Source organism: Chinchilla lanigera, unplaced genomic scaffold, assembly GCF_000276665.1.
Source record: "Chinchilla lanigera isolate Chin_1 unplaced genomic scaffold, ChiLan1.0 scaffold00028, whole genome shotgun sequence".
NCBI classification, from domain to species: Eukaryota; Metazoa; Chordata; class Mammalia; order Rodentia; family Chinchillidae; genus Chinchilla; species Chinchilla lanigera.
Window position 1 is genome coordinate 7155909 of NW_004955429.1, and position 11849 is coordinate 7167757.

Genomic DNA, 11849 nt, shown 5'->3' on the forward strand with positions numbered 1-11849 from the left:
CAACAAAAAAAATATATATATATATATACATATACATACATAGATACAATTAAGTCAATTCTCAGGGTCCAACATCCAAATTAAGATGAACTGATCGCACATGCCCATAATCTCAGCACTCAGGGAGGGCAGAATCAAGAGGATCACAAATTCAAGGGCAGCCCGGACACATTAGGGAGACACTAGTCTCAAAATAAAAGCTGGGGACTGAACTCAGTTCAAAAGCCCTGGGTTCAACCCCCAATACCAAAAAGAACTTGAAAACACACAGAAAAAGCAAATGATGAATATAGAACTAAGGAAATTATTGAAAAAATAATTCAAAAGTATTTTCCCTGGTCTGAACTCATGTTCCCTACCATAAGTTATCAAATCAAGAGGACCAGGGGCTGGGGATTTACCTCAATGGCAAAGTACCTGCCTGGCAAGTGCAAGGTCATGAGTTTGATTCCTGGTACCAGAAGAAAAACAACAACAAAAACACAAAAACAAATCAAGAGGACCACCATATGCCCAGTATAATGAGTAAGAGAGTATACTCAAAGTACTCACCACTATGAAGCGTCAGAAACAACCTGGGCTTTAAAAAAATACTACATCCCAGGGGCTGGGGATTTAGATCAGCGGCACAGCGCTTGCCTGGCAAGCGTGATGTCGTGAGTTCGATTCCCGGTACCGGAAAAAAACCAAAAACCAAACAAATAAAAAATAAAAAAAATAAAAATACTACATCCCAAGAGAACAAGCACATACAAAAAAAAACAGAAACCAGCCAGTCCTAGTGGCCTTAGATGCAACTTCAGCTACTGAGGAGGTTAAGGAACAAGGGATCATGAGCTCAACATAGCAAAACCTTATCTCAAAAAAAAAGACAAGGGGCTGGGGATTTAGCTCAGCGGCACAGTGCCTGAACGGCAAGCGCAAGGTCATGAATTCAATTCCCAGTAGGAAAAAAACCAAAACCAAAAAAAAAAAAAAAAAAAAGACAAAGAATTAAACCTCAGAACTGATGTGAACTGTAACAGATTGAGCCAGGCACAGTGGTGCACACCTATAATCCTAGCACTTCGGAGGCTGAAGCAGGAGGATCAGTTTGAGGCTAGCCTGGGTACATAGTAAATTAAGGCCAGCCTACAACTAGAGTGAGATCTTACCTCAAAAATTAAATAAGGCTACAAGGTACAGTGGCACACATCTGTAAACCCAATAATTGGGAGGCTGAGGTAGATCACCACAAATCTGAGGCCAGCCGGGGCTGCCTGGTGAGTTCAAGGCTAGCCTGAACTACATAGCAAGATCCTGTCTCCAAAAACTAAAATAAGGGCAGAGAATATAGCTTAGTAGCACAAGTACCTGACTGGCAAGCTCAAGGTCCCAAGTTAGATTCCCAGTACAAAAACCAAAATAAATAAAATAAATAAATAATTTTTAAAGAGTATAACATACTGCAAGCCAGGTGCAGTGATGTACACCAGTAGTCCCAGCTATCCGGCAGGATAAGGCAGTAGGATCAACTGAACCAAGGAGTTCAGGATAATCATGGACAACAGAGCAAGACCCTGTCTCATATTTTAAAAAGAGCACAACTCAGTTGGGAGGGGACCATTAGTCCCTTCTACTTTCCACCTACGACTTCCTTCCACAGTCACAGTGACTGCATTTCCAATCACCACCCTCGGAGCACTGAACAACTCTGAAAATAAAAACAAACCACTCAGGCACAGAGCCCCAAACCTTAATCCTGACCCTCTAGGGGCTGAGGGAGGAGGATCACAATTCCGAGCCTAGGCTGGGCAGATCAGCAAGACTCTGTCTCAAAGTAAGAAAGGAGGGCCGGGGGTGTAGCTCAGCGGCAGGGTACCTGCCTGGCAAGTGTGAGGTCCTGAGTTCCATCACCAGTTCCAAAAAAAGAAACAGGAAAAAAGAGTACAAGGTGTATCTCAGTATGAAGGCCCTGGGGTTCAATTCCCAGTATTACCAAAAACAACAACAAAGAAAAAGCATGCTAATAACAGTATAGAAGACCAAAGCCTAATTTACCATAACTACACAGAGTTGTCCTCAGAGCTTTAAAATGCCTTTCTCAACTCATTTTAAATAAACTAACCTCATAATTTGTAAAAGCCAATATAACTTTTTCTTTATTAGCAACCAAACACAATTTTTAAATAAAGGACAAATTTAAAACATTCCCCACAGCAAAGTCTTCACTACCCATGGTAGAGGAGTAAGAGTCTAACGAAGATTAGCTTACTCCTAAATTACAAAGCATATGAAGACATCTGCCAGAGTTAACGAGTGATAGAATTTGAAAATCTCTAAGCAGCTTTGAAATAAGAATCACTGCTGTCTCCTGCGAGCATTTGCAAACACGCCCTGAATTAGGCTTCCTGCCACCTCTCTCCATGTCCTTACCGGTCACAGCTTCTCCCGTGGCTCCCCTTGATCCATGTAGTTACTCTCTTTGGATTTGCTGGCTTCTGCTGTGTGCCGAACACTCCTAGGCATACCTAATCCTCTGCCTGCAAAACTACTGTGTCCCCAAGTCCAGTTCAAATGGCAACAGCCCTTCCTTACACTGCACCGCAGCTCAAAGGCAGCTTCCTCGCTTTTTCTGGGCTTACCTTTATGGTCGCCTTGCTCACACCACTAGTTTTCAGTAAGGTTCATGACAGCAAGGGCTTCCTACCATGAGGGGAGTAGAAATACTGAAAAAGAGAGAAGTTCATCCCATAGGCTAGACCTCATCTTCAGAACTTCTTCCTCACTCCAGCCACACTAGCTTCCTTCTAACTCCTGAGTTGGCCAGGCATGGTGGCGCACGCCTGTAATCCCAGTACTTGGCAGGCTGAGGCAGGAGGATCATTGTGAGTTCGAGACCAGCCTGGGCTACAAAGTGAGCTCAATGCCAGCCTGAACTGCACAGCAAGACCCTGTCTCAAAAAGACAAAAAAAAAAAAACAAAAATAACTCCTGAGTGGAAGCAAGCACAATCCAATCTCTGGAACTGTGCACTTGATGTTCTCGTTGCCTGGAGTGTGCCTTATTACCTTAATTTCAAATCCTTGCTATCATCACCTCCATGATGACTTGCTTGACTACCCCATTTAAAATTTCCTGCTTAGCGGGGCACGGTGGTGCACACCTGTAATCCCAGCACTTGGGAGGCTGAGGCAGGAGGATCATTGCGAGTTCAAGGCCAGCCTGGGCCTACAAAGTGAGCTCACGGCCAACCTGAATTGCACAGCGAGACCCCGTCTCAAAAAGACAAAAAATAAATAAAAAATAAAGTAAGTATTGCTAAGTTTTCAAATAGCAAGGAAGAGCAACACACACCTGTAATCCTAGCTACTCAGGAGACTGACACAATTCAACCTCAGCCTGGGCAATTTAGTGACTTAGCCAGATCCTGTCTCATTTAAAAAATATATAAACAAATAAATCTAATTGGAGGTCAGCCTGGACTACATAGTGGGACCCTGTCCCAAAAAAACAAAAATCAGTAAAAATTTTAAAAAAGAGCTTGGGGCTAGACATGGTGGCACACACCTGTAATCCAAGCACTTGGAAGACTGAAGCAAGAGGATCACTGCGAGTCTGAGGCCAGCCTGGGCTACAAAGTGAGTTCAAGGCAAGTCTGAACTGCATAGTGAAATCCTGTCTCAAAAAGACAAAAAAAGAGCTTGGATATAGCTCAGTGTGAAGCCCTGTGTTCAAATGCCAGAACCCACCTCTCCTCCAAAAAAAAACAAAAGAAAACTTAATAGACTTGAAGACATAAAGAATAAAATCGAGGGGCCAAGGATACAGCTCAGCAGCACAGTGCCTACCTGGCAAGGGAGAGGTCCCGAGTTCAATTCCTGGTATTCAAAAACAAAAAAAGGGGGCTGGGGGTTTAGCTCAGCGGCACAGCGCCTGCCTAGCAAGTGCAAGGTCGTGAGTTCAATCCCCAGTACCAGAAAAAGAACAAAAAAATAAAAAATAAATAAATAAAAATAGCCAGGCGTGGTGGCGCACACCTGTAATCCCAGCACTTGGGAGGCTGAGGCAGGGGGATCCTTGCGAGTTTGAGACCAGCTTCAAAGTGAGCTCAAGGCCAGTCTGAACTCCATAGAGACTCTGTCTCAAAAAAAAAAAAAAAAAGAACAAAATACAAATCCTAAGTAAATAGCTACTCTGATAGAATTTAAATGGGCTAGGCCAGAGGAAAATAAGGAAATACTTAGACATAAAAGACAGCCAGATATAGTGGTACAAGCCTGTAATTCCAGCACTCAGGAGGCTGAGGCAGGATGATTTGCTTTGAGTCTGAGGCCAACCTGGGCTACAAAGTGAATTCAAGGCCAGCTTGAACTGCATAGCAATACCTTGTCTCAAAAAAAGACTTTAAAAAAGACCTACATAACTTTATCACATAAAAATATACACACAAAAAAAATAAAAATAAGAAAAACGGAGGGCTGAGGACATAGCTCAGTGGCATAAGCACCTGCCTAGCAAGTGCAAGGTCCTGAGTTCGATTCCCAGTACTGAAAAAAGAAAAATGGGGGCTGGGAGTGTAACTCAATGGAAGACCTAGCACTCAGCCCCTGGGTTTGATCCTCAGCACTGCAAAAAAAAAAAAAAAAAAAAAAAAAAAAAAAACATGGCACACCAACACATTCCTGTAGTCCTCCTGGCCGCTCAAGACAAGAGCATGGACGATGCACCAAGGGAGTGCACAGCCAGTCCAGACAGGGTGGGCTAACAAAGCTCAGCAGCACAGTGCTTGCCTAGCACGTACGAGAACATAGGCTTCACCTCCAGCATCACAAAAATTAGACAAAAAAAAAACAAAAAAATATGAACTAGGTCAGAACAGAGCTAGAATACAAGTTGCAGAACACACATATAGTATGATATCATTCCTGCAGAACACAGAAGACTGTAAATGTACTTGGCACTGAGGAGCAGGGGTGTTAATAAATACCTGGTCCCAACAGATAATAAAAGGGTAATGGTTAACTCAAAAGGGGAGAGTAAGAAAGTACTTCAACTTAATTGTTTAAATGATTATTTTGGGGGCTGGGGATTCAGCTCAGCGGCACAGCGCCTGCCTGGCAAGCACGAGGTAGTGAATTCAATTCCCAGTACCGGAAAAAAACCAAAACCAAAACCTAAAAAAAAAAAAAAAAAAAAAAAAAAAGATTATTTCTTAAAAAGGAAGACTTAACAATCAGGTGTGGTGGTGCATGCCTGTAATCCTAGCGCTTGGAAGGCTGAGTCAAGAGGATCATTGTGAGTTTGAGACCAGTCTGGGCTACAAAGTAAGCTCAAGGCCAGCCTGAACTACACAGTGAGACCCTGTCTCAAAAAAGACCAAAACAAAAATAAAAAAACCAAACACAGTCTTCATTGAGCAAGAATTATAGAACAGTACAACCCTACACTGATTCCCTGAAACACTAGTTTTAATTCCATCCACCAGATTTACCCCCTAACGACCTAAGAAACCAGGAAGAATAGCAATTTTTTAAAAGGTAGAGCAGTAGGAAAATGTTACAGCTTTAGCCTGCTTTAGGAAAGAAACATAAGCAAGGGCTCTACCACTGAGCTACAGCCCAATACTAACACAAGTGCTTATTTTTGTGAGGAGGGGGTATGGGGAATTGAACTCAGGACCTCACACTTGCCAGGCAGGCCCTATGCCACTAAGCTAAATCCCTGGCCTGTAATAGAAATCCTTAGTAGGCATCTGGGAATCTTATTTTCTGCACAATCCACCAGCAAAATGTTTCATAATCAAGTATATAATCTAAAATATCCTCTGTTCATCTCATTAAAATTGTACAAGGAGCCGGGTACAGTGGCGCACACCTGTAATCCTAGCACTCGGGAGGCTGAGGCAGGAGGATCGTTGCAAGTTCGAGACCAGCCTGGGCTACAAAGTGAGTTCAAGTGCATAGTGAACTGCACAGTGAGACCCTATCTTAAAAAAAAAAGACAAAACGGGCTGGGGAAATAGCTCAGTGGCGTAAGTGCCTGCCTGGCAAGCACAAGGTTGTAAATTCAATCCCTGGTACTGCAAAAAAAAAAAAAAAAAAAAAACATTGTACGAAGAGCTGAGCACAGCTGCCCCAGCTGGGGCTGAGGCATAAAGTTCAAGGCCAGCCTGGGCAACATAGGGAGACTCTGTCTCAAAAAAATAAATTAGACAAGCAGATAACATTTCTTTTTGTTTGTGGCAGGGCATAAGGGGAGTAGTAGAGATTAAACCCATGCTATTCACACTGAATTGCTACTTTCCCGGCCCTTTTTCTTTTGAGACCGGGTCTCACTAAGTTGCCCAGGGTGGGCAAGAAGAGTGCTAAGGTTGCTGTGTGCATGCACCACCATGCCTAGCTACCACAAAAGGAACCTGAAATAAAACATCCTCCCAATTTATCTTAAGATAACTACCTTACCCATCTTGACACCTTGACCATGTCCACAGAGAGGATAAAGGAACAAGCAGGCAACAAGTGGCATCTGAGGTACTCTGCTGCGCCCCAATCATCACTTCCTATTTTCTTTCTCTTTTCTGACCTTTATCTACTGGTGACAGTCCTCAGAACAGCCTTATTATCAGTGTTTACTGAAAATCTAAAACATACGAAGCCTGAAGTATCTATTCCAAACCAAAACATGCAAGAAGGAGAAAGTCAGAAAGAGATGTAGGCATCCTTACAATGTTTATGATTGAATGCATCCTCTATTTGCCAAGTCCCATTACTTTAATACACAGCTGAAATTCTCCTATAATGCATTACCACAATCAAAACAAATCAAGAGAGCTACAAAAACACTGGTCAGATTGTGAATACGCTCAGATTCACAATCCTATACAGACTACTGGGCCATAATTTCTACTCACCCAAAACTATCCAGGCAAAAATAAAAACTTCAGCATTTAGCAGGCATGGTAGCACATGCCTGTAACTCAAGCACTTGGGAGGCTGAGGGAAGAGGATTGCCCCAAATTCAAAGCCAGCCTGAGCTACACAGTGAGCTCAACATCAGCCAGAACTACAAAGCAAGATCCCATCTCAAGAGAAAAAACAAAATACAAAACCAAAAAAGTACTATTTGTTATATGCTAAGGATAAAAAGCTGCATTCTGTGAAATTCTCTAGTCCACACAGAAAGGAACAAGTGCACTGCCGATGGTAATACTTCTGTACAACTAATAAAAATGCAATCTTTTTCTCTTGATATTTCCAAAAGTTCAACTACAAAAAAAAATGCTTCTGGCCCCTAAGGAAAAAAAGCCTGCCTCATTCATAAGTTTTCAAAAGTGTTCAGAAAAGTTACTAGTCTGGTTTCTTCTTTTTCCCCCTTAGGACAGTGTTTTACTAAATAGTCCAGGCTGGTCTTGAACTATGTATGTAGGCCAGGCTGAGAACTCACAATCCTGCTGCCTCAGCCTCCCAAGTGCTGGGATTACAGGCCTGTGCCACCACACTGGGATAAAGAGGAAAATTTTTATGTTGCTTAGTCAGGAGGTCTGAAAATCTGAATGCCTATAATCCCAGCACTTGGGAAGCTGAGACAGGAGGACAGCTGTGAGTTTGAGGCCAGCCTGGGCTACACACTGAGTTCAAAACCACACTGAGTTCTAAACACTGTCACAAAACAAAACAACAGAAATGTCAGTATAACTTATTTATCTTGCTATTACTATTCTATGATCAAATAATGTATCCTTAAAATCTTAATTTAAGCTTTCTTAACTGAATAGCCCTAGTTATAAAACCTGAACATGACTTCATATTTTTATGTTTTAAAATACCCTACAACGTGTTCTTCTTTGATCTGTTTTCCAGATTTTACAAAATTTGCTTAAAATCCCAAGTCAATATTACGCCCAAATTCTCTCTCAAATTACAGTATTTGAACAAGAAACTGACAACCTTTCAAACTGCAACCTGAGTGTGGCATCCTAAACTACTCAGACGCTAACGTTTCCAATGAACAGTCCTTACCACTCTGGCTGCTCTCTCTTGAGATTCACATTTCCGGCAAAACCAGGGTCCAGTGGGTACTTGAACAATGCCATAGCAAGCTGTTGGGAAACAAAACGTTACAAAATGTTAGTATCTGAAGGACTATGGAAACTTCAAATAACCTTTCTAAGCCCAGATTACCCCTCAAACTATTGAAGTTAACTACCAGCTTCATACAGAATTAATTTTTATACAGCATTTTTAATTTTTTTTAGACAGGGTCTCCACCAGGCTGGCCTCAAACTCAAAATCCTCCTGTGTGAACCTTCAAGATGCTAGGATTACAGGTACGTACCTCCATAACTAACCCATACTTATTTATGATGATTAAATGGTAAAATAATATATAAATAATTTTTACATTCAATCCTTTTGTATATTTCATCTGAGTAAGTCTAAATTTTGGAAATACTTTTTTAATCTAGAGTTTTTCTATTTTCTGGTGGAATTTTTTTTTTTTTTTTTGAGAGATAGGGTCTCCCTATGTAGTTCAGGTTGTCTTTGAACTGACTATGTAGCCCAGGCCGGCCTTGAACTCCTGGTGACCCTACTGCCTCAGCCTCCTCAGTGCTGAGATTACAGGCATGGACCACCACACCTGGCTAGCGTTTTTTAATTTATAATGGGAAGCAAATCACATACTATTTTGTACAGAAGCCAGATATGTTCAATCCTCAGTAAAAGGGGGGGACTGATATTAATAAATAAAATGTTTCCATTTATATGGAATGTCTAAAATAGACAAACCCTAGCTAAGCATGGTGGCACACGCCTGTAATCCCACCACTCCAGAGGCTGAGGCAGGAGGATCGTTTTGAGTTCGAGACCTGGGATACAAAGTGAGTTCAAGGCCAGCCTGAACTGCATAGCGAGACACTGTCTCAAAAAGATAAGATAAAATAAGATAAGATAAGATAAAATAAAATAAAATAAAATAAACCCAGCCGGGTATGGTGGCATACGCCTGTAATCCCAGTACTCGGGAGGCTGAGGCAGGATGACTGTTGCAAGTTCAAGGCCAGCCTGGGCTACAAAGTGAGCTCAAGGCCATCCTGAACTGCATATCAAGACCTTCTCTCAAATAAATAAACAAATAAAATAGACAAACCCACAAATAGAAAAATTACTGGTTGCCTAGAACTGCAGAAGTTGAGTAGAAATGGGAAGTAATCACTAATGGATCCAAAGTTTCTTGTTAAAGTGATGAAAAGGATCTGAAACTGATTGTGGTAATGGCTGCACAACTCTGAATAAAACAAAACCCACTCAGTTGTAACACTGTAAGTGGGTGTACTGTATGGGATGGAATTTTCTCTCAAGAAAGCTGTTACAAAACAAGAAAAACAAGTGTTTTTATTTCTAAATATTTTATAACACAAATGCTCCAACAAGTATGAGTCTGTACCGCATGTCTAATTCATAGCCTCTCCAGGCATGGTCGTGCACACCTGTCATTCCAGCATTTCGGAGACTGAGGCAGGAGGTTTGCTGAAAGTTTGAGCCCAGCCCTAATTACATAGTGAGACCCTGCCTCAAAAAACTTTAAAAAGGCCAGGTGTGGTGGCACACACCTGTAATCCCAGCACTTGGGAGGCTGAGGCAGGAGGATCCTTGTGAGTTCCAGACCAGCTTGGGCTACAAAGTGAGCTCAAGGCCAGCCTGAGTGGCATAGGGAGACCCTGTCTCAAAAAGACAAGGTTGTGAGTTTGATCCCCGGTACTGAAAAAAAAAAAAAAAAAAAAAAAAAAAAAAAAAAAAAAACTTTAAAAAGAGGCAAAAAAATCCAGCTTTGTTGTTTAGAAGTTGATTTTTAACATATTTAATTAGTTCAAAATTACAATTTTTCTCAAAAATCTAAAAGCACATTCAACTGACATTTCAATGAATTTGCTCAGCAAAAACTTGAAAGTCTTTTTTTAATTGAGGTCCTAGGGACTGAACCGAAAGCCTTCTCACAGAGCTACATCCCCACTCACTTTGAGAGAGTCTCAGTAAATTGGCGAGGCTGGCCCCAAGCTTGCAATCCTCCTGCATCAGCCTTCAGAGCTGCTGGGACTACAGGAGTGTGCCACCCCAACTGGTAAACACATCTTAAATATCAGGAAGTAACAAATAAAACCAGCATAACTTTTCAAAACTCTAAAAACTAAATTTCTAATCCTTAAACATGTGTAAGTAAGAATAAAAATGTTTTATCAACTAAGAAATACAACATGAGAGCCCAAACATTGTTTTCTTGGAAATAATTTAGAGAAAGGAAAATTCAAGAGTCAAGCTAGGTGTGGTGTTGCACACCTGTGATCTCAGCATTTGGGGGACTAAGACAGGAGAATCACTGCAAGTTTAGTTCAACAAAGTGAATTCAAGGCCTGCCTGAACTACATAGGGAGACGCAGTCTCAAATAAAACAAAAAAAGATTCAGATAAACATTTTTAGTATTGGAAAACAGAACTGTCTTAAAATTTGACAACCTATGTAAAAGTGCCTCCACAAATGCCAAAAGGCACTCACTGTACTACAAACTATATGCCAATTCTTAATATCAGTGTCTGGTTTTTATTGTTTTTTGTTTTTGTTTGTTTTTCTTCCGGTACCAGGAATCGAACTCACGACCTTGCGCTTGCCTGGCAGGCGCTTTGCCGATGAGCTAAATCCCCAGCACCCAGTGTCCGGTTTTGACACACTGTTTTCACTTCTGAAAAGTGTGCGACCTTTCCTGAAATTTAAAATCAACTGTGGTGAATTCACCGCTGCCCAAGTATTCCTTCCCAGGGCCCAAACAACATACTTTAAAGACTACACTGATGGGGCTGGGGATTTAGCTCAGTGGCAAAGCACTTGCCTGGCAAGCGCAAGGTTGTGAGTTCGGTTCCCGGTACCAGAGAAAAACCAAAAAAAAAAAAAAAAAAAAGACTACACCGACCACTCCTTCTGAGATTTCTCTCTCCTTGACAGTGCCCCTCCCACGACACTACTAAACAGTACCTGTGACATTCAATGCCAAGTTCAGAAATGGGAAGCGAGAGTGAAAGGAGGGCCACCAAAAAAATGATCTAGAATTGTTCCCCTCCTTACCAGTTTTACTGGTTAGAAGTCAGACTCCAACAACCAGAAAAATTATCTTACTGGTGTCAATTTTTTTTTTAATATCCAAAATCACTCACCGACTGGAAATACCCAGAAATAAACTAGCAAGTTCCCCAAGTCACCTGGCAGCACCACCACCTCCTCTCGTCGTCGTCAGCCACACAGGCTGAGGCGTGGCCCGATGCGACCACTAAGCAGAGCCTTCGCCATCAGCCCAGGGCAGCTGAGCCCCAGACCCTCCCGCTGGCAGGCAACGCGCCGTCCACTCCGCAGAAAGATCCTAGTCGGCGGCGTGGGCTGCAGCTGCAGGGTGTCAGCCAAAAAGCCTGGGCGCAGCAGAGCCGGATCCCCTCCCCAGTCTAAGGAGCCCCCAAGCCTAGCACAGCGAGCCACAGGAAGTCCCCAGCCACTGCGGCAGACAAGCGCAGACCGAGGAGAGGGAGTGGGCCCCGCGCTCCCCCCACCCCTGTGGCAGGCGTAACCTCGAACGCGGGATGCAAGCTCCGGCTGCCGCGCCCACCCACCCATCCGGGGCGGGGGGCGCAGGCCGCAGTCCCCCAGTTCTCCCACGGCCGGAGAAACTCTGCAGAGCAGGGACGATTGACACTTGAGAGGGCGCGCGGGGTCACGTGACAGCCGGGCCACACGCGCTTCCCCCTACAAGCGCGGCCCGCACCCCGTCCTGCCCGCTGCGGACCAACGCGGCTCGACAGCGGCCCGGACCGGCGGGGGCGGGGCCG

The 11849-nt window shown here is 43.0% G+C and overlaps 1 protein-coding gene across 5 annotated transcripts in view; it reads right to left on the reverse strand.

Moving 5' to 3' along the window:
• Positions 1–8080, reverse strand: part of Mllt10 (myeloid/lymphoid or mixed-lineage leukemia; translocated to, 10) — a gene marked incomplete at its 5' end in the record, with an annotated part of 164656 nt that extends 156576 nt beyond the window's left edge. For all 5 annotated transcript variants that reach the window (XM_013515402.1, XM_013515401.1, XM_013515400.1 and 2 more), the window contains 1 exon segment: positions 8001–8080. In XM_013515402.1, coding sequence (XP_013370856.1) covers positions 8001–8080 — 80 coding nt within the window.
• Positions 8081–11849: the final 3769 nt, after the last annotated feature.